We start from the raw sequence: 22,208 nt of genomic DNA, 5'->3' as shown, positions 1-22,208 counted from the left end.
CTGGCCTCAAGCAATCAGACTTCTAATGCTCTTAAAATGTACTTTCATGTAATATTCATAGCAGCCTATAATAAATGTTGTATACCATTGGCTCGGTTGATCTGAAATGGAAATTGTGTCCACATGAAGTTCATTTTCATTTGATCATACTTAATTTGATCATACTTAATTTGATCATACTACATTTTGCACTCACTAAAATGTCCTCATTCGTATTGAACAATATAGCAATTAGTATGCTATAGTACTTACATGATACTTCATTAGATTAAAGATGCTCCTCTTTTACACTAATTGGGGCATGACTGGATAGTCAAAGATGAGGTCCTAGGAAATCTACATGTATGAAGCGCTAAAACCATTTAAGTGCATGCATTTATCTGAAAGAATGTTACAAACAGTCTGGAATAATTGGAATCTGGTGTTTACCTTTATACACCATGTCTCTCAAGTGGGTCATTCAGTTTCATCATCCAATCTATGATGACCAGAGAACATTAAACTTTAATGTTATTGAAGGTGGGGGGGTTTTTTCCTCAAGGAGGCCATAGTACTTGACTGACCTGATCATCCTGTCCAAATAGGAATTATTTAAATTGGTATAGAAATCCCTATTATGGAAAATTAAGTGGCATTTTAAAGGAGAAATGATGTGAGGAAATGTGACAGATGAGAGATCAACTGTTCTGAGACTCGCTAATAATGCACATATTGTACAATGAAACCCAATAAAGTGACACACAGCCACAGAGGAACGTCAGAGGAGGCTAGCGTCGTCATGCCAACAGAGGGTACTGTTGCTTCACAACAAGGTGGAGATTAATGTGTAGAACACAGACAAACACAGGGGAGATTTCCCTTTTCACATACCTGTGCAGTATGTCTGTCTATTGTTATACATGTAACAATGGACTGCTTTCTCATAAATTGTTATTGTTTTAAATATGAAATGTTTGCTACCTCAATTAATTCAAGAATCATTATAGGCCAACATGTCTGAGAGGGTATAATGCACAACATTTAAATATACTGTCCTCATAACAATGGGATGTTTTTTTATTATGTATTATTGCAGTAATGCCTCAATTAATTATAGCCTAATGTTATTTTTGGCACAGCATTTTTTTATGTAGGCCTTCGTGTCTTATTTTACATATTAGCAAAATGATAAACAACTGAAACACTGCATTAGTGATAAACATAATCTTAAAGAAAAATTGCTATCGCATTTACGCAAAGCGAATGTCGGTAGCCTATTGAATGTAGAATCAAATCTAATTTGGATCAAATCACTTCTATGCTTACCGCATAACCCCAGTCTTCAAATTACTCAGGCTCAAAGTAGCCTTATTGACAGTTTAAAGCTTTTTCAAAATCCACCTTGAAATCTGTTACATGATTTGCCATCATCTCATTTCATCTCATTGTGAAAGCGATTTGGAACGGGTTTGCCTGCGCTGCATGCGCGCACGGGTTGCTTTGGTTTCCTCGCGCTGTGTCCATTTGATTCCTTACCGCACGCGCCAAACGCGCACACTCCAGGTAAGCCAATGGGCACGCGAATCACCGCTAGTCGCCCCCACTGCCCCCAAGTCCCACTAATGTCTCTCTCAGCGTGGACGCAACGTCACGTCCGCACTTGAACTTGAATTCTTATCCCATTGTACGGAGGCAACCCCAGCCACACACACACACACACACGAAGGGGTCCTCCCAAAGCAACAAGACGGAAACACTGGACCTCCGCTGTTTGGAATGAGAGAAAGAGGAGGTGTTTGGCTGTAACTGTCTGTTGTCTCCGTCTCCCCCCTCAACTCTTAGAGCGTACAGTTCCATGCCATTCCGTTCACCGTTGCCAAGACGCGCGCCGCGAGGACTGAATGGGGCCAAAGCTCACATCACGTAAATTAGTAGCTAATTTGTTATAATTATTTAAGAACATATCAGAGGAGAAGAAGAGGTGACAGTTGAATCGAATTTTGACCCATCGGTCGAAGAGTGGCATGCACCGTAGGCTACCCCAGTTGTCAACGCGCTGCAGAAGAGGGCACCTCGTCGGGAATTTAAATGATCGTTATTCTCTGCAATTATTACAATATCCATTGCTGTTATTAACAAAACATAACCTTACAGAAATATTTGCATGCACCTGCATGTTTCTGTTGTATCCTAAAGCTTCCTTTGGCAATTCCAGGTGTTGCGTTTAGGGTGAGTGATTATGCGATAAGAGAACTGGACAATTGACCAACGGTTTTTACCCGCCTTTCAACAACCACAATACAAACACACTAGGCTCATTTTCACTTACAGTAGATTTGTTAAATCGTCTGAATTGAAGCAATTTGAAAAAGTTACCGGGCACCAGACCAGCGGAGGATCATCACGGAGCAAGCCGACCCCAAGCGCAGGTCTCCGGGCGATGCCAGAGTAGATGCAGGGGCAATGTCCCGTCGCAAGCAGGGGAACCCTCAGCACCTACCACTGTCGCAAAGAGAAACGATACGACGTGAGTATGATCACCTTATAGATCAATTGATAGCCTAAATATGTGAATTTTGCATATTATATACCAGATGAAATTACCATTATCACGCGCAATTATTAGGATGAATTTAGGCCTTCATGTTTACGGTGTAATACTGGAGCAAGTAAGATACATTTTAAACACGTATCTTATTCTATAGCATAGCTATTTATGTTTAATGCAAACCACTTTTTTTATATCTTTGCAAGAGGGGTGGAATGGTCTGATTTTTAAGCAGTCTTTGCAAGAACCTGAAAAATCAAAAGTCCAGAATAACTTTATTTGTAAGGACCTACTGATGTCCTGAAAAACATCGAGCGTGCATTCATGGTTCTAACCAGCCTTTATAGGTTCATGTTTCGGGCGTATTTAACCAATAATGAATTCACATTTAAAACCAAAATAATTGTGCAACAAAAACGTACTATTTTATTTCACATTTTACAATTCCAAATGTAAAGATAATGCATTTATTCATTCTAATAGCATATTGTTGAATTATACATTTCTGTCCCTGTGGCTAACTGCCAAGTGGCAATTAGGCATTGTTTTATTGAAATTAATTAACCAAAATTGCACTTGTGTTTTAAAGTACAATTTGTTGAGAATACATGTGACACTCATAGACTACTGTGTGCGAGGATAAATAACATGTCGTCCTGTTTGCTTGGATGGCTTTAAAATAAATGCAATTAGACTTTAGTTGTGCATAACGCCATATCACACACACACACACACACACACACACACACACACACACACACACACACACACACACACACACACACACACACACACAACAACAACAACAACAACAATACTTATAAGACATCCATAATTCCTTGATCAGTCCGTGAAATGTAGTATCTTCATGATTTCCCTGAAATCCTTTATAATTTAAGTTAGCCCATTCAATCATGCATTTCGAGAATTGTATTTCCTATACCCCTTTCTGCTATATTAAAACTATGTATTTATGTCAGCGTGACATGCAGGTGCATATTGATTCTATAATTATTCTATGCAGTCTAATCGTTTCTTTCTTTTGGCCGGAGCTTCTGCTGTTCCTGCGGGTATTATCGGCATATTGTGCATTGTAGGACTGCACAATATTTGGATACCAAGTTATTGGGAGAGAAAAAGAGCATGTGGATCAAGGTTGTGAAGAATTAGCTTATGTTCAGCCGTCTGCTAGGCCTATAATAACTTATACTGGAAAAGGACGAGGTATCTAATGTACCACCAACGTCAACAAAATGCTTGAAAACGATTTGCTTCTCGTCGTGGATTCAAGGCTGGTGGATTCGGGTAGGCAGGCCTTCATTTAATGCCGTAATCATCAGTAGTTAATCGAAGTGAATTTCCCAACCCCGAACCGATATGTTATAGATTACATCTGATTGAAGATTGTTGTGGGCATATGAGTAAAATACGTCACATAATCACATTTGAAATCAGTTAAATAAATCCAGAGTTTTCCCAGCGCTCTCTCCCGTTCTTAAATCCAATTTCATAGTGGCCTAATCTAGCTAATTCATAACAGAGGTTTATGATGTAATCTTCGGAAAATCTGTTTTGTGTTGAGCGGGGTTAGGTACATTCTGTCCTACCCAACACTATTTAACATGTAGACTAATCATTTACTCTGCACCCTTTTTACTGGATTTAACCCCAATTTATTAGACCTTTTAATCTTCTTTTTATTCCATCATGACTTTTTAATCTTTCAGTATTTTAACCCTCAACCCCAGATATCAATACCAAGTATATATATATATATATATATATATATATACTAAAAATATATATATTTTAAAAGCAAGTATAACCATAACAGCTTGAAGAATTCAATTGAAACAATTTATTTTTAACCAAAAGTATTTTGCATGTCACAAAGGCTGTTTCAATGTTCACCCCAAGACAAAGGAAGGCCTAACATTCTCACTGTAGATCCTGTTACCTTCAGTTGTGGTCTAACCTTGCTTGCTGATGTGACTTGTAATATTGTTGTAGCCTAGCCTAGGCATGCATCCTCCATCTGAGGTGCTCTGCTGTGGTTGGGTCCCTGCTTGCTGCAGCTGTGGCTGGATTCCCGCTGTCGGCTATCAGACAGCAGCAGCCATGCGTTGTCAATAGGCCTGAGTAATCAAATTCAGGTGTTGTCATTCTCTCTTCATAGCAGGTGAGAGGAGTCTAAAAATGATAGGCGTTAAATCAGCAGCCTGCTCAGTTGCTGCAGGACGAGGACAGGAGTTTTGTATTACAGTTGTTTTCATCAGGTGTCGTTCACAGCAATCCCCTTCCCCAAGTATACATATAATGTGCTCACGAGTAGAACTGAAATAGGTACAGGCCTATTGCCTGCACCCACTGTAAGTGTTATTAGATTACATTTATTAGTGAAAGGATGGGAGATGTAACAGGTTTGTAAGAGATGCTACATCTGCATTGTAGGTTAGCAGCAGGAAAGGGTGTTGTTTTCTGTCTCACAAATCACCCTACCGTTTTTTCAGTTGAAGAATCGGTGAGGATGATGGACAGGTGAGCCCGAGGCAGGTCTGTGTTTAGGTTCATCAACAGTCCCAGGATGCAGCTCGTAACATCACACAGGGCTCGGAGGACTTTCCACCACTATAAGAACTCCTACACACCTATGGCTCATTTGCTTACAGAGCTACAGAACGAACCGTGTGTTCAAATCTTTCAAAAAGTTTGAAAATGCAGTTGACCTTTTTCAACGACAACCTAGTTTTCTATAGCGAATATCTGAAACAGTGAGTGTGTGTGTGTGTGTGTGTGTGTGTGTGTTTGCATGTGGGCGTCTATGTATTTATGACTGGGAAGGACAGAACAGTTACTGACCTGACGTTAAGCCAGAGGATTTAAATGATTCAACTTTAACGTTAAATACAATGCATATATTCTATGAAAGAAATGTAATTAGACTTTAAACTAGGAAAGAGAGAAAGACAGAGAGAGAGAGAACAAGAGAAAGAGAATGTAGAATTTGTATGTGTGGACCTGCCGTCTATCTCCCCACCTGTCCCTAATTCTGTCCACCTGTGTCTGCATGTGTACATATACATTGCGTGTGTGTAGTCGTGTGTGTGTGAGGTTTTGTGTGTTTGCATGTGTCCATGCTTGTATTTACAGTATAGGCCCTGCAAATGAATTAAGCCAAATACACGTAGTGTGCTCATATGTATGTAAACCGATACTGGGCGAGCTGCCTTGTATCATGCCATAACCCCCAGGTTAGCCCTGGAGGCAATACACCCATCTGGGAGGGAGCGAAGGGAGAGAGGGAAGGAGAGAGGGAGGGAGGGAGGGAGAGGCTAAAGGACAGTGTTGGGAAGTAGTTCAACTAGTAATTCAAGTACATTTTACAGTAGCTTGGTGGTAGTTGAACTAAATTCAAATCTTGGTAGTGTTACCAGTAGTTAATTACTATTTTGTAGCGTTGTAGCTAACTACTGGAACAAACTACTTTTTTTTTGCAAAAAGAGTATAAAATATAGCTGTGAGCAGCTATGAACGGGGTTCACAGGATGACAGAAAGGACACGGTCAGTTGGATAACAAAGCAAGCCCTCTATCATGTAGGAACTATTTTCCGTTAAGTGCCATCACTGAAAGCATTACCACGTTTATCTCTCAATACCATGGTTGACGCAAGTGAAGTTTAGTCTAGTGCTGTGGGCTAGTAATCATTCTTAAATTCTTGGGCTCCTGAGTGACGCAGTGGTCTAAGGCACTGCATCTCGGTGCTAGCGGCATCACTATAGTTCCTGGTTCAAATCCAGGCTGTATCACATCCCACCGTGATTGGGAGTCCCATAAGGCGGCACACAATTGGCCCAGCATCGTCTGGATTTGGCCGGAGTAGGCTGTCATTGTAAATAAGAATTTGTTCTTAACTGACTTGCCTAGTTAAATAAAGGTAAAATATTTGTATATTTTTTTAAATCATTACTTAATGTATTGAGTTTATATACAAATCCTGGGGTCAATTTGGTTAATGGTTTATGTTAAGATAAGTGAAATATTTTCTCCGTTATTTTAACAATTTTTTCACATATAATTCAAATCTAACATTCTTTTGCACAAGACAAAGTCCACTTGACCAATAGTATCTTTGGGTGCCACGGGTGCCAATGACATCTATAGTGCCACCAACTGGTCTGGTGCCAATTACATCTATAGTGCCACCAACTGATCTGGTGCCAATGACATCTATAGTGCCACCAACTGGTCTGGTGACAATGACATCTATAGTGCCACCAACTGGTCTGGTGCCAATGACATCTATAGTGCCACCAACTGGTCTGGTGCCAATTACATCTATAGTGCCACCAACTGATCTGGTGCCAATGACATCTATAGTGCCACCAACTGGTCTGGTGACAATGACATCTATAGTGCCACCAACTGGTCTGGTGCCAATGACATCTATAGTGCCACCAACTGGTCTGGTGCCAATGACATCTATAGTGCCACCAACTGATCTGGTGCCAATGACATCGATAGTGCCACCAACTGGTCTGGTGCCAATGACATCTATAGTGCCACCAACTGGTCTGGTGCCAATGACATCTATAGTGCCACCAACTGGTCTGGTGCCAATGACATCTATAGTGCCACCAACTGGTCTGGTGCCAATGACATCTATAGTGTCACCAACTCGTCTGGTGCCAATGACATCAATAGTGCCACCAACTGGTCTGGTGCCAATGACATCTATAGTGCCACCAACTGGTCTGGTGCCAATGACATCTATAGTGCCACCAACTGGTCTGGTGCCAATGACATCTATAGTGCCACCAACTGGTCTGGTGCAGCCATCTAAAGTTGCATTGACTTTATATTCACAAAGACTCTAAGGATATATACATAAGGTTTACATACCAAGTTTCATGACCCCATGCCCATGGGTTCAGTTCTTAAAGCCCTGGTGTGATATAGTGTCATCTAGTGGTGTAGCGCGGCCGACTTTGAATTCAGCATCTAATCATTCTCAAAATCATTGGCTAATTCATTGAGTCCATATATACCAAATCTGGAATCAATCTGATTCATGATTCATGAGAAGATTTTTACCTTATTTTTTTAAGCATTAGTACATGTGCTAACGTACATCTATAGGTGCAGAGTGGACATATTTCAATGCAACAACACGTTTTTCTCTCAAAACCATTAAAGACTGATGTAATGAGTCTAAATCCCAAATCTGGAGTGAATCTGACGTTATGATTCACGAGGTGAAGATGATTACAGATGATTTTGACCATTAGCATTACATTATACAAAGAATGAGTTGTTAAGCCAATGAGTCCCACCCTATCGTCAGCGCGTTTTGGACTTATAACCCCTTTTAAACATTGTGTACGGACTGTGTAGAGACTTATTGTACCACTGGCTTCGTCTATTTGGTCTGCATCTGTAGATACCAGCCATTAATCTGTGTGATTAACGGGTGCTGAGCTACAACGGTGTTTGTAAGACAAGGGCAGAAGAGGCCCGGAGCCGGGTCTTTTATACAAAAAATTGTCTGTAGAGTCCCAATGGTTTGAGCTACAAACTAATTAAAGCTATCTATGAAAAGCTGAGACTACACCAGCTACACAAGAGTCGTAAGAAGGTAAGAGGACATAGTGTCTATAACACTGTAATAAGCTCGCATAAATTCACAGAGTTTCTGTCACAAACTCCACACAGTTGTCACTGACTAGTTGGATATTCATTTCCCAATGAGTAAACAATTTCTGTACTTACAGCGTTCATATAAATACATTTTTATCAGGTTTGTGCTTTGGTAGACCTGAATCAGGTCTGTCTGCCAAAGCAAAAACCTGATAAAAATGATTTATTTGATTTACTTTTGTCAGTAAAACTCATGAATGGAACTGTTTATGTCAAATTGTTTTGTCTTCTACTTGTAGCCCTGGTTGTCCTAAAAAATAACATGGCAAAACACATACTTGTGAGGCTAAATATAACGGCTGGACATGCAGATAAATGAAAAGCAGATTTTTCCTGGGATCTCAGGACTGATAAGGTTACATTTTCCTTGTTTTTTGAGATATCAATACCACATTCAGTGAGGTTGATCTTAGGGACGTCCATGATAGCGATGATAGCGATGACGTCCATAATAGCGATGATAGCGATGACGTCCATGATAGCGATGACAGTGGATTGACAGTGATTTAAAGGGAGACGTTAAATCCGATTTATGATTTGTCGATAACATTTCTCAAATGAAGTTAAGACATACATTCCACATTTGGTGTCATTTGGTCCTATGGTTCATGTCAAGAAGATTTTTGAGGTATTTTTAGCATCTTTTAACATATTTGTATAGGTTAGCGTTTAATGTGGCCATCTTTAAATACATGAACGTTATTTTCTCAAATTCTTTAGGGACTATTGTGATGAGTCCAAAGACCACATTTGGAGTGAATCTGACTTCTAGTCCACCAAATATTTTTTCATTATTATTTGAAGCATTAAATAGTCAAAATAGTGAATTGCTTACAGTTTGCTTATTGTTTAAGATATCAATACCAAACGAGGAGTGGATTTAAAAAGGATTTCAATCGACACGTAAAATCAAACTAAGTTAAGAGATGTAACATGTGCCTACATACTGAATATGGTGTTATATGTACTTATGGTTCATAAGAATATGTTTTTTCAAAGGTTTTCAAAAAGTCCCAAGATGGAGCAAAATATATCCTGACGTATTTTATGGGTCCTTGCGGGCAAATTTGTTTAGCATGAGCATAGACTCCTACAAAGTTTGACGTCTCTAGGTCAAACGGGTAGCGGATATGAGGGTTTAAGTGAGACTGCTCATAACAGCGTCACCTATTGGCCAATCAGTGCCATTACTTTGACCACGTTCCTCATGGCCTGTAGTTTCTGTGCGCCAAATTTGGAGAATTTTATGCTTGAGTTATTTGACCATGTCATGGAAAAACACATCTAAAAATAATAAAAAGTTTCACAGCCTTGCTGTGAACACCTAGATATGGAGTGTAGGAAATAAATTCATTTTTTATTGCATCAGACCTGCCTTATTCTCACTTGAAACGTAATTTTAGTGTTTACTGGGCTTAATTGCACATTCTGACTCCCGAGTGATCTGTTCTTACAATTTGTAGTCTATGGTATTTCAGATTTAGATTGAATACAATATTTTCCTTCAGGTTAGCTTTAGAGTAGCTTACTTTCCTTTAATTTTAAGTATTTGGTAGTTTGGTTCACTATATTGATAGTAATTAGTAGTTTGGTACACTATATTGACAGTAATTGGTAGTTTGGTACACTATATTGATAGTAATTGGTCGTTTGGTTCACTATATTGATAGTAATTGGTAGTTTGGTACACTATATTGATAGTAATTGGTAGTTTGGTTCACTATATTGATAGTAATTGGTAGTTTGGTACACTATATTGATAGTAATTGGTAGTTTGGTACACTATATTGATAGTAATTGGTAGTTTGGTACACTATATTGATAGTAATTGGTCGTTTGGTACACTATATTGATAGTAATTGGTCATTTGGTACACTATATTGATAGTAATTGGTCGTTTGGTACACTAACTATATTGATAGTAATTGGTAGTTTGGTACACTATATTGGTAGTAATTGGTCATTTGGTTCACTATATTAATAGTAATTGGTAGTTTGGTACACTATATTGATAGTAATTGGTCATTTGGTTCACTATATTGATAGTAATTGGTAGTTTGGTACACTATATTGATAGTAATTGGTCGTTTGGTTCACTATATTGTTAGTAATTGGTCGTTTGCTACACTAACTATATTGATAGTAATTGGTAGTTTGGTACACTATATTGGTAGTAATTGGTCGTTTGCTACACTAACTATATTGATAGTAATTGGTAGTTTGGTTCACTATATTGATAGTAATTGGTCGTTTGGTTCACTATATTGATAGTAATTGGTAGTTTGGTACACTATATTGATAGTAATTGGTCGTTTGGTACACTATATTGATAGTAATTGGTCGTTTGGTACACTATATTGATAGTAATTGGTCGTTTGGTACACTATATTGATAGTAATTGGTCGTTTGGTACACTATATTAATTGGTAGTTTGGTACACTATATTGATAGAGCAGCTTCCCCAACATTGCTAAAGGAAGATGTTAGGTCGAAGAAGGCGTAAACTAAACTGCCAGTTTAATTGAGTCAACGAGATATCTTGGCTGTACATATGACTTCTGTTTGAAGACTTGCTCAACCAAGCTAGTTAGCCTGCAGCGATGGCTCTACAGGTCATGTTGGGAAGAAGAGAACCAGAATATCAGCATATTTCTGGACCTTCTGACTGGCTGTAAATGCTGAGTGTACTCTCTCTCTCTCTCTCTCTCTCTCTCTCTCTCTCTCTCTCTCTCTCTCTCTCTCTCTCTCAGACCTGCACATCCACATGGACAGGTGTGTAGTGTACTGTACATTAATACATACAACTAATTTCTACAGAGACATAAACTGTAAGAATCCCAAAGCTTTCATTTATACTGAGTGTACAAAACATTAGGAACACCTTCCTAATATTGAGTTGCACCCCCTTTTGCACTCAGAACAGCCTGAATTTGTCGGGCCATGGACTCTACAAGGTGTCAAAAGCGTTCCACAGAGATGCCGGCCCATGTTGACTTCAATGCTTACCACAGTTCTGTCAAGTTATCTGGATGTCCTTCGGGTGGTGGACCATTCTTGATACACATGGGAAACTGTTGAGTGTGGAAAACCCAGCAGCGTTGAAGTTCTCGGCACACTCATACTGGTGTGCCTACTACCATACGCCGTTCAAAGCCACTTAAGTCTTTTGTCTTGCCCATTCAACCTCAGAATGGCACTCATACACAATCCATGTCTCAATTGTCTCAATGCTTATTTAATCTGTCTCCTCCAATTAATCTACACTGATTGAAGTGGATTTAACAAGTGACATCAATAAGGGATCATAGCTTTCACCTGGATTCACCTGGTCAGTCTGTCATGGAAAGAGCAGGTGTTCCTAATGTTTTGTACACTCAGTGTATATGGCAATTATGTCTGGCAGTTCAAAGACTAGATTGACTTTTTCACTTTCTTGTAAATTAGAGCTTTTATTTTGTGGAACATTGACCTTCCCAGTTGAGGATGTAACTCATGTTCTATTACGATGTGAGGGTCAGGGATGTTTTTGTGCCCCTCACGATCTTAGGATTGTCATTTCACGGGATCTGATCAAGGATGTTCATACTCAGTATCTGCTGGTACAGGTGGAGGTCCTCTCTGTACATACAGCATCCTGTCTGTGTTATTCAAAATAAAGAAATGAAAGATATAGCCTACAGTATCTCAGCAGATCTCCTATGGGACATTAACATGGAGTGTAAGGATGTTTGGCCACTCTGTAGTTGCTACCTGAGGTGGAGTTAGTTTATGTTAATGCAGTATCTGTGTACATTCAGAATAGGATCATTACGGGTAATGTGTGTGGGTGTGTGTGTGTGTGTGTGTGTGTGTGTGTGTGTGTGTGTGTGTGTGTGTGTGTGTGTGTGTGTGTGTGTGTGTGTGTGTGTGTGTGTGTGTGTGTGTGTGTGTGTCTGTGTGTGTCGACAGAACTCCACCGAGAGGCTGTGAAAGGCTGTGAAATTATACCAACAATGTTATAAAAGGCTAATAATTTAAGATGAATTAAATCATTTAAAAAAGTATATCATAAAATGATATCTTAGAAAATTCTACTTTTTATTTATTTGTGATGAAATACAATTTCTATGAGGAAATCCATTTTTCCCTTGAACCTCTCAAATGAAGTAAACTAAACAGAGAAACATGTCTTATAGAACATCTGTCTTATAGAACCTGATTCATCACTTTATGTTTTAAATTAGGGATCTAGGTTTATGATGTGAGATGTCACTGAGATGGATTATACGGGGATAAGATAATGAAACACACACACACACACACACACACACACACACACACACACACACACACACACACACACACACACACACACACACACACACACACACACACACACACACACACACACACACACACACACACACACACATCTCAGTCCCTATTCTTGCACAACACACACTGTAACAGCAGCTATTGCCTTGGATCTCACCCTGGAGAAAACGCACAATTAAACAGGATCACTTGTCATTTCAATTTCTGATCATAACCATCAGTGTGTATCGTTGGTGTGTATCGTTGGTGGCATTGTGTCATTTATTTTGAAGACAGCAATGGATCTCACCCCCATTTCTTGGAAAAAGAGTATGTGTGTGTGTGTGTGTGTGTGTGTGTGTGTGTGTGTGTGTGTGTGTGTGTGTGTGTGTGTGTGTGTGTGTGTGTGTGTGTGTGTGTGTGTGTGTGTGTGTGTGTGTGTGTGTGTGTGTGTGTGTGTGTGTGTGTGTGTGTGTGTGTGTGTGTGTGTGTGTGTGTGTGTGTGTGCATGTGCATGTGTGAACGTGTGTGTGTGTGTGTGTGCATGTTTTAACGTGTGTGTGTGTGTGTGTGTGTGTGTGTGTGTGTGTGTGTGTGTGTGTGTGTGTGTGTGTGTGTGTGTGTGTGTGTGTGTGTGTGTGTGTGTGTGTGTGTGTGCGTGTGTGAACGTGTGTGTTAGCACAGCCAGTGGCTAAAGGGAAAACACAGTGGGAGTATGACAGGCCTGAACTCATTCTAGCAATTTATCTAATTATCAGACACATGCCCCTGGACATACTCAGTCAGTCTCAAATGCCCCTGGATTTACTCAGTCAGTCTCAAATGCCCCTCGACTTATCACTCAGTCTCAAATGCCCCTGGACTTATCGGTCAGTCTCAAATGCCCCTGGACTTATCACTCAGTCTCAAATGCCCCTGGATTTACTCAGTCAGTCTCAAATGCCCCTCGACTTATCACTCAGTCTCAAATGCCCCTGGACTTATCGGTCAGTCTCAAATGCCCCTGGACTTATCAGTCAGTCTCAAATGCCCCTGGACTTATCACTCAGTCTCAAATGCCCCTGGACTTATCACTCAGTCTCAAATGCCCCTGGACTTATCACTCAGTCTCAAATGCCCCTGGACTTATCACTCAGTCTCAAATGCCCCTGGACTTATCAGTCAGTCTGCCGTGGATACACTGAATGAACTGTAGCACTGTTACAGTAGTATCAGTTTGTGGCAATCTCTACATTGTCAGAAATTTACACAAGCATACACACATACAGTTGAAGCGGGAAGTTTACATACACCTTAGCCAAATACATTTAAACTCAGTTTTTCACAATTCCTGACATTTAATCCAAGTAAAAATTCCCTATCTAAAGTCAATTAGGGTCACCAGAATCAAAATAATAGTAGAGAGAATGATTTATTTCACATTTTATTTATTTAATCATATTCCCAGTGGGTCATAAGTTTACATAGACTCAGTTAGTATTTGGTAGCATTGCCTTTAAATTGTTTAACTTGGGTCAAACGTTTCAGGAAGCCTTCCACAAGCTTCCACAATAAGTTGCGTGAATTTTGGCCCATTCCTCCTGACAGAGTTGGTCTAACTGAGTCAGGTTTGTAGGCCTCCTTGCTCACACACGCTTTTTCAGTTCTGCCAACAAATTTTTTATGGGATTGATGTCAGGGCTTTGTGATGGCCACTCCAATACCTTGACTTTGTTGTCCTTAAGCCATTTTGCCACAACTTTGGAAGTATGCTTGGGATCATTGTCCATTTGGAAGACCCATTTGCGACCAAGCTTTAACTTCCTGACTGATGTCTTGAGGTGTTGCTTCAATATATCCACATAATTTTCCTACCTCATGATGCTATTTATTTTGTGAAGTGCACCAGCCCCTCCTGCAGCAAAGCACCCCCACAACATGGTGCTGCCACCCCCGTGCTTCACGGTTGGGATGGTGGTCTTTGGTTTGCAAGCCTCCCCATTTTTGCTCCTAACATAACGATGGTCATTATGGCCAAACAGTTCTATTTTTGTTTCATCAGACCAGAGGGCATTTCTCCAAAAAGTACGATCTTTGTCCCCATGTGCAGTTGCAAACCGTAGTCTGGCTTTATTATGGCGGTTTTGGAGCAGTGGCTTCTTCCTTGCTGAGCGGCCTTTCAGGTCATGTCGATATAGGACTCGTTTTACTGTGAATATAGATACTTTTGTACCTGTCTCCATCTTCACAAGGTCCTTTGCTGTTGTTTTGGGATTGATTTGCACTTTTCGCACCAAAGTACGTTCATCTCTAAGAGACAGAACACGTCTCCTTCCTGAGCAGTATGACAACTTCGTGGTCCCATGGTGTTTATACTTGCGTACTATTGTTTGTTCAGATGAACATGGTACCTTCAGGCATTTGGAAATTGCTCCCAAGGATGAACCAGACTTGTAGAGGTGTACAATTTCTTTTCTGAGGTCTTGGCTGATTTCTTTTGATTTTCCCATGATGTCAAGCAAAGAAGCACTGCGTTTGAAGGTAGGCCTTGAAATACATCCACAGGTACACCTCCAATTGACTCAAATTATGTCAATTAGCCTATCAGAAGCTTCTAAAGCCATGACATAATTTTCTGGAATTTTCCAAGCTGTTTAAAGGCACAGTCAACTTAGTGTATGTAAACTTCTGACCCACTGGATTTGTGATACAGTGAGTTATAAGTGAAATAATCTGTCTGTAAACAATTGTTGGAAAAATTACTTGTGCCATGCACAAAGTAGATGTCCTGACCGACTTGCAAAACTATTGTTTGTTAATAAGACATTTGTGGAGTGGCTGAAAAACGAGTTTTAATGGCTCCAACCTAAGTGTATGTAAACTTCCAACTTCAACAGTACATGCTAGCACACACTCTCTACACACACATATATTGTTATATTGTTGTGTGGTGGTATTATACATTTTGTATTTTAGATATATAGTGGTATAATAATGTTATATGATGTACTGTTTTATTCTGGGGGTTTTGTGTAATGTAAGTGCCTTAATGTGTTTGGACCCCAGGAAGAGTAGCTGCTGCCTTGGCAGGAACTAATGGGGATCCTTAATAAACCCCAGGAAGAGTAGCTGCTGCCTTGACAGGAACTAATGGGGATCCTTAATAAACCCCAGGAAGAGTAGCTGCTGCCTTGACAGGAACTAATGGGGATCCTTAATAAACCCCAGGAAGAGTAGCTGCTGCCTTGACAGGAACTAATGGGGATCCTTAATAAACCCCAGGAAGAGTAGCTGCTGCCTTGACAGGAACTAATGGGGATCCATAATAAACCCCAGGAAGAGTAGCTGCTGCCTTGGCAGGAACTAATGGGGATCATAATAAACCCCAGGAAGAGTAGCTGCTGCCTTGACAGGAACTAATGGGGATCCTTAGTAAATACAAAATATAAATACATGATAATTTGAGAAAAATTGTAATTTTTTGTAGTTTTGTTAACGAAAATGTTGTTATCGGTGTCCTCCATCTAATCATTCAGTCTAATGTCTTTCTTTAGTCATTCAGTCTAATGTCTTTCTTTAGTCATTCAGTCTAATGTCTTTCTTTAGTCGTTCAGTCTAATGTCTTTCTTTAGTCGTTCAGTCTAATGTCTTTCTTTAGTCGTTCAGTCTAATGTCTTTCTTTAGTCATTCAGTCTAATGTCTTTCTTTAGTCATTCAGTCTAATGTCTTTCTTTAGTCGTTCAGTCTAATGTCTTTAGTCATTCAGTCTAATGTCTTTCTTTAGTCATTCAGTCTAATGTCTTTCTTTAGTCGTTCAGTCTAATGTCTTTCTTTAGTCGTTCAGTCTAATGTCTTTCTTTAGTCGTTCAGTCTAATGTCTTTCTTTAGTCATTCAGTCTAATGTCTTTCTTTAGTCATTCAGTCTAATGTCTTTCTTTAGTCGTTCAGTCTAATGTCTTTCTTTAGTCATTCAGTCTAATGTTTTTCTTTAGTCATTCATACACTTTTCCTCTGCTGCTTCTTGTCAGAGGACACAGTACTGTCTTTCTCTCTTGTCCGAGGACACAGTACTGTCTTTGTCTCTTGTCCGAGGACACAGTACAGTCTTTCTCTCATGTCCGAGGACACAGTACTGTCTTTCTCTCTTGTCCGAGGACACAGTACAGTCTTTCTCTCTTGTCCGAGGACACAGTACTGTCTTTCTCTCTTGTCCGAGGACACAGTACTGTCTTTCTCTCTTGTCCGAGGACACAGTACAGTCTTTCTCTCTTGTCCGAGGACACAGTACAGTCTTTCTCTCTTGCCCGAGGACACAGTACTGTCTTTCTCTTTCCTCAAACTGACAGGGGGTTCTATACGTATGTCTTCCCTATGGCTCAGTTGGTAGAGCATGGTGTTTGCAACGCCAGCATGGTGTGTGCAACACCAGGGTTGTGGGTTCGATTCCCACGGGGGGGCCAGTACTAAAAAATAAATACAAAAATGCATGGAATGTGTGCATTCACTACTGTAAGTCGCTCTGGATAAGAGCGTCTGCTAAATTAATGTAATGTAAATGTATGTCAGCAGAGTAACACTTAGCTTAATGTTATGGTGTGTGTGTTTGCAATTATAACCCCTTGAGCATGAATTAAAGCACTCGACCCAGCTTATCTCATTAAACTTCTGATACTGTAGTTGCTTAACTATGATGATAGTTGCTCAACCAAAGATGATCTGAAAATGTTCCCAGGAGCTGACTGCCACCTAGCTTACATTCTTGTGGCGTAGTCATTGTCTGATTAATAGCTGTGTCTTCATATAAATACTGTATAGGAAGGAAAGTGATGATGGGTGAGATTTTAGTTACTGGATTTAGTTACTGTAGCTTGGGTTCGACCTTATCAACTCAAACCCTCATAATAGGTGCCAAGTTTAACATTATAACTGCAGCTGTGAAGTCTGTTCTGTTGTTTCTACACATACTTCGTTCTTTGCTATGAAAATAAATGTGGACTTTGTGTGTGTCTCTCTCTCTCTCCTGACCTGGAGGGTGGATGATGAGAAGATTAGGGTAGGGTGCGGTTAGAAGATGTTTGACAGAGCGAGCAAGCGGTTGGCTGATATTTCTGTGGCATTGTGATGGTGCCAACGCCTGCTAATTTACGGTCCTAACCCCTGGGACATGTTACTCAACCCTCCCTGGGTTAACAAACACATATGTTCCTCTCTCTATCTGTTCTGCTCTCGCTCTCTCTCCCTCCCACCCTCTCGCTCGCTCTCTCTCGCTCTACTCTCTTCTATTTCTCTCTGTCTCTCTGTCTCTCTCTTTCTCTCTTTCTCAATTCAATTCAATTTAAGGGCTTTATTGACATGGGAAACATATATTTACATTGCCAAAGCAAGTGAAATAGATAATAAACAAAAGTGAAATGACCAATACAAAATGTACAGTAAACATTACACTCACAAAAGTTCCAAAACAATAAAGACATTTCAAATGTCATATTATGTCTATATACAGTGTTGTAACTCTCTCTCTCTCTTTATATACTGTACATACAGTGAAATCCAAAAGTATTGTGACATTAACCCGTTTTGTTGCTTTGGCTCTTTACTCCAGCACTTTGGATTTGAAATGATACCATGACTGAGAAGCGAAAGTGGATATTCCTGAATGAATTGTGAAATAATGATGAGTGAGAAAGTTACCGACTCACAAATATCATACCCCTAAGACAAACCTTTCACCGTTATGGTAGCTGTGTGTCTGTAACGTTCTCATCATTATTCACGATTCATTCAGGACTATCTGTAATCATGGTAGCATCCTCATGAATGTAGAAGTGTTTAGAAACATATTATATTCTTATTTACAATAAAAGTGACTCCAAAATGACACAATACATTATTTGCCATTAATTTCAATTGGGCACAAAATATTCTGAAACACAACCAAAACAAACAGCAAATGCATCCAACAAATTTGTAGAAGCACAAGCTTGATGTAGTCATTGTTAGCTATGAATATGGGACCAAATACTAAACTTTTTACGACTGAATAAACAGCTCTCGTTCTTATCTTTTTTTGTAAATATGTTTTTTTCTTTGTTTATTTCTCTTTTGCTATTCAAGTGGAATGTATGGGGAGGAGTCTGGGATGTATGGGGAGGAGTCTGGGATGTATGGGGAGGAGTCTGAGATGTATGGGGAGGAGTCTGGGATGTATGGGGAGGAGTCTGAGATGTATGGGGAGGAGTCTGGGATGTATGGGGAGGAGTCTGGGATGTATGGGGAGGAGTCTGAGATGTATGGGGAGGAGTCTGGGATGTATGGGGAGGAGTCTGAGATGTATGGGGAGGAGTCTGGGATGTATGGGGAGGAGTCTGAGATGTATGGGGAGGAGTCTGGGATGTATGGGGAGGAGTCTGGGATGTATGGGGAGGAGTCTGAGATGTATGGGGAGGAGTCTGGGATGTATGGGGAGGAGTCTGGGCTGTATGGGGAGGAGTCTGAGATGTATGGGGAGGAGTCTGGGATGTATGGGGAGGAGTCTGGGATGTATGGGGAGGAGTCTGAGATGTATGGGGAGGAGTCTGGGATGTATGGGGAGGAGTCTGGGATGTATGGGGAGGAGTCTGAGATGTATGGGGAGGAGTCTGGGATGTATGGGGAGGAGTCTGGGCTGTATGGGGAGGGGTTTGGGATGTATGGGGAGGAGTCTGGGATTTACGGGGAGGAGTCTGGGATGTATGGGGAGGAGTCTGGGCTTTATGGGGAGGAATCTGGAATGTATGGGGAGGAGTCTGGAATATATGGGGAGGAGTTTGGGATGTATGGGGAGGAGTTGGGGATGTATGGGGAGGAGTCTGGGATGTATGGGGAGGAGTTGGGGATGTATGGGGAGGAGTCTGGGATGTATGGGGAGGTGTATAAAAAGTGATGTAATTTCTAAACGGTTCTTACTATATGGATGAAAATACCCTCAAATTAAAGCTGACAGTCTGCACTTTAACCTCGTAGTTGTTGTGTCATTTTAAGTCCAAAGTGCCAGAGCCAAAACAGCAAAGAACATGTCACTGTCTCGTTGTATTTCTCTCTTTCTCTTCCTTGCTTGATCTCTCTCTCTCTCTCTCTCTATGTCTCTCTCTCTCTCTCTCTCTCTCCATGTCTCTCTCTCTCTCTCTCTGTGTCTCTCTCTCTCTCTCTCTCTCTGTGTCTCTCTGTGTCTCTCTGTGTCTCTCTGTGTCTCTCTCTCTCTCTCTCTGCTTATAGATGCAGTCACGTCAGGAATTGAGTTCATTTCAAATTATGCCACCCACCCATCTTAAATGTCCCTGGCAAATGAGATGAGGCTTTGATGCCAGGGCTAAGGAGACACACAGTCACAAGGCCCATACTGAAACACATGGAAACACACTGAAACACAGCCCATCAGGTGATATCCTGTCCCGGCTAGGTTAGAACTACATATTTGTCTTCTTTTTTTATGACATGGAAATGACTTGGCCCTGTTCCAAGACACCGTTTAAGAGAAATATGCTGCGTGAAAAAACACTTGTCATACAATCACTTCAGGGCAATAGCCAGGAGGTCAGAGGTCAGGGACTGGAAAGACAGACATAATGGAGGATTACGGGCAACTAAGAAACCATGTGAAACTCAAGGGCTGCATCCCAAATGGCACCTTCTTTCCTATGTAGTACACTACTATAGACCAGAGCCCTATTCCCTATGTAGTACACTACCTTAGACCATAGCCCTATTCCCTATGTAGTACACTACCTTAGACCATAGCCCTATTCCCTATGTAGTACACTACTATAGACCAGAGCCCTATTCCCTATGTAGTACACTACCTTAGACCATAGCCCTATTCCCTATGTAGTACACTACCTTAGACCATAGCCCTATTCCCTATGTAGTACACTACTATAGACCATAGCCCTATTCCCTATGTAGTACACTACTATAGACCATAGCCCTATTCCCTATGTAGTACACTACTATAGACCAGAGCCCTATTCCCTATGTAGTACACTACCTTAGACCATAGCCCTATTCCCTATGTAGTACACTACTATAGACCAGAGCCCTATTCCCTATGTAGTACACTACCTTAGACCATAGCCCTATTCCCTATGTAGTACACTACCTTAGACCAGAGCCCTATTCCCTATGTAGTCCACTACCTTAGACCAGGGCCCTATTCCCTATGTAGTACACTACTATAGACCAGAGCCCTATTCCCTATGTAGTACACTGCCTTAGACCAGAGCCCTATTCCCTATGTAGTCCACTACCTTAGACCAGGGCCCTATTCCCTACATTGTACACTACTATAGACCAGGGCCCTATTCCCTATGTAGTACACTACTATAGACCAGGGCCCTATTCCCTATGTAGTACACTACTATAGACCAGAGCCCTATTCCCTACATAGTACACTACTTTTGACCAGAGCCCTATGGGAATAGGGGGGCTTTTGGGACCCATATTTTGTGTTTGTACAGCGAGAGACTGAAGGGGAAATGCAGCTTGTAGACGATAGAGGCAGGCTCTGCTAAGTTCCTCTCCCAGGCATCAACACTTCTCCCTGGGTACCCGCTCAGACAGAATGCCCTGGGAGTCACTGGAGCTTCAAGCTTCCTGCAGGCCCTCTGAGAGAAGATATACACCGTAACCTATTGGTTACATCAGGATATTGTTACAGAGGAAGAGTCCTTAATGAATTTACACCATGGGACTTCACTGTAAAACAACCAGGGGAGAATGACATATTGTTATTGATGACAGTGTCAACAGTGTAGAGAATGAGACCTAAAGTACTGTCACCTGGGTTAGGAGTGGCTTCTCTTTGTAGATCTCTCTGAGGAGAATACACTTGTGTTCACACACACACGGACAGACACACAAACACACACACATGAACACACACACACGTCCCCCCTCCCTGCCCCCACTCAACATAAACATCTGTCTTGGGGTGGATGTGGCCTACCTTGTTGCATGCTTGTAGTGAGGTTCCCATACAGCAGAAGCGATTGCAGAGAACAGCGAGCTGCACCGGAAACCCATAGGCCGCTGTGAAACGGTTCGTAGCTTTACTCATAGTGTGTCAGCCACGCCTTCACTCACTCATCTCAGCTCCCAGATAAGACTGAGGGTCTGAGGTGTTTGGTTGGTTTATTTGTTGCGGAAGGTTTATAGCCGTACAGCTGCCTGCTTGTGTGGTGAGACTAAACAGTATGCTTAACATTAAGCAGGTTCTTTGGGGTGGTATGGAATTATGGCATTTTGCAGGTAATGTTATCTAAAACATACAGGAAAAACATCATTTCTTACTGAGTTTAGTTTTGTACGATACAGTTTGTGCTGTTGATGATCAGATGTAACGTGTTCTAGAACTGTTCCATGATGACATCTCCTCTCTCCTCCCCCCTTTTCATCTTCCCCCACAGCCGAGGCCAATCATGAGTTGGGGGTGGGAACTCGCTCCCCGGAGCCGTCCACTCCCAGCCCCACTCCGAGGAGGGCGGGGCCAGGGGAGCATGACCTCTTGACCTGTGGGAGGTGCCAGACCAACTTCCCTCTGGGAGACATCCTGGTCTTCATAGAGCATAAGAGACGGCTGTGCAGTGGGGGAGGCCGCGCCCCTGGGGGGTTCTCCAAACCGGGCGAGAGGGGGAACCCCGTCTTGCTGCGGGGAGGGGCGGTGCCGGTGGAGGTGGGGG

The 22,208-nt window shown here is 41.2% G+C and overlaps 1 protein-coding gene across 2 annotated transcripts in view; it reads left to right on the top strand.

Moving 5' to 3' along the window:
- The first annotated feature begins 1,470 nt into the window (after positions 1-1,470).
- The window catches only part of LOC106571106 (B-cell lymphoma/leukemia 11B), a 52,814-nt gene continuing 32,076 nt past the window's right edge, over positions 1,471-22,208 (top strand). The window contains exons 1-2 of one of the 2 annotated variants that reach the window (XM_014143783.2): positions 1,471-2,506; positions 21,936-22,208. The exon at positions 21,936-22,208 is cut by the window's right edge and continues 90 nt beyond it. In XM_014143783.2, coding sequence (XP_013999258.1) covers positions 2,443-2,506; positions 21,936-22,208 — 337 coding nt within the window. In that variant the 5' untranslated portion in view covers positions 1,471-2,442. Of the gene's footprint in view, positions 2,507-21,623; positions 21,778-21,935 lie in introns of those variants that run through there. The other variant, XM_014143784.2, reaches the window with a different exon arrangement.

This window comes from Salmo salar, chromosome ssa15, assembly GCF_905237065.1.
Source record: "Salmo salar chromosome ssa15, Ssal_v3.1, whole genome shotgun sequence".
Lineage (NCBI taxonomy): Eukaryota > Metazoa > Chordata > Actinopteri > Salmoniformes > Salmonidae > Salmo > Salmo salar.
The sequence above is the reverse complement of the archived record's forward strand: the minus strand, read 5'-3'. Positions and strand labels throughout refer to the sequence as shown.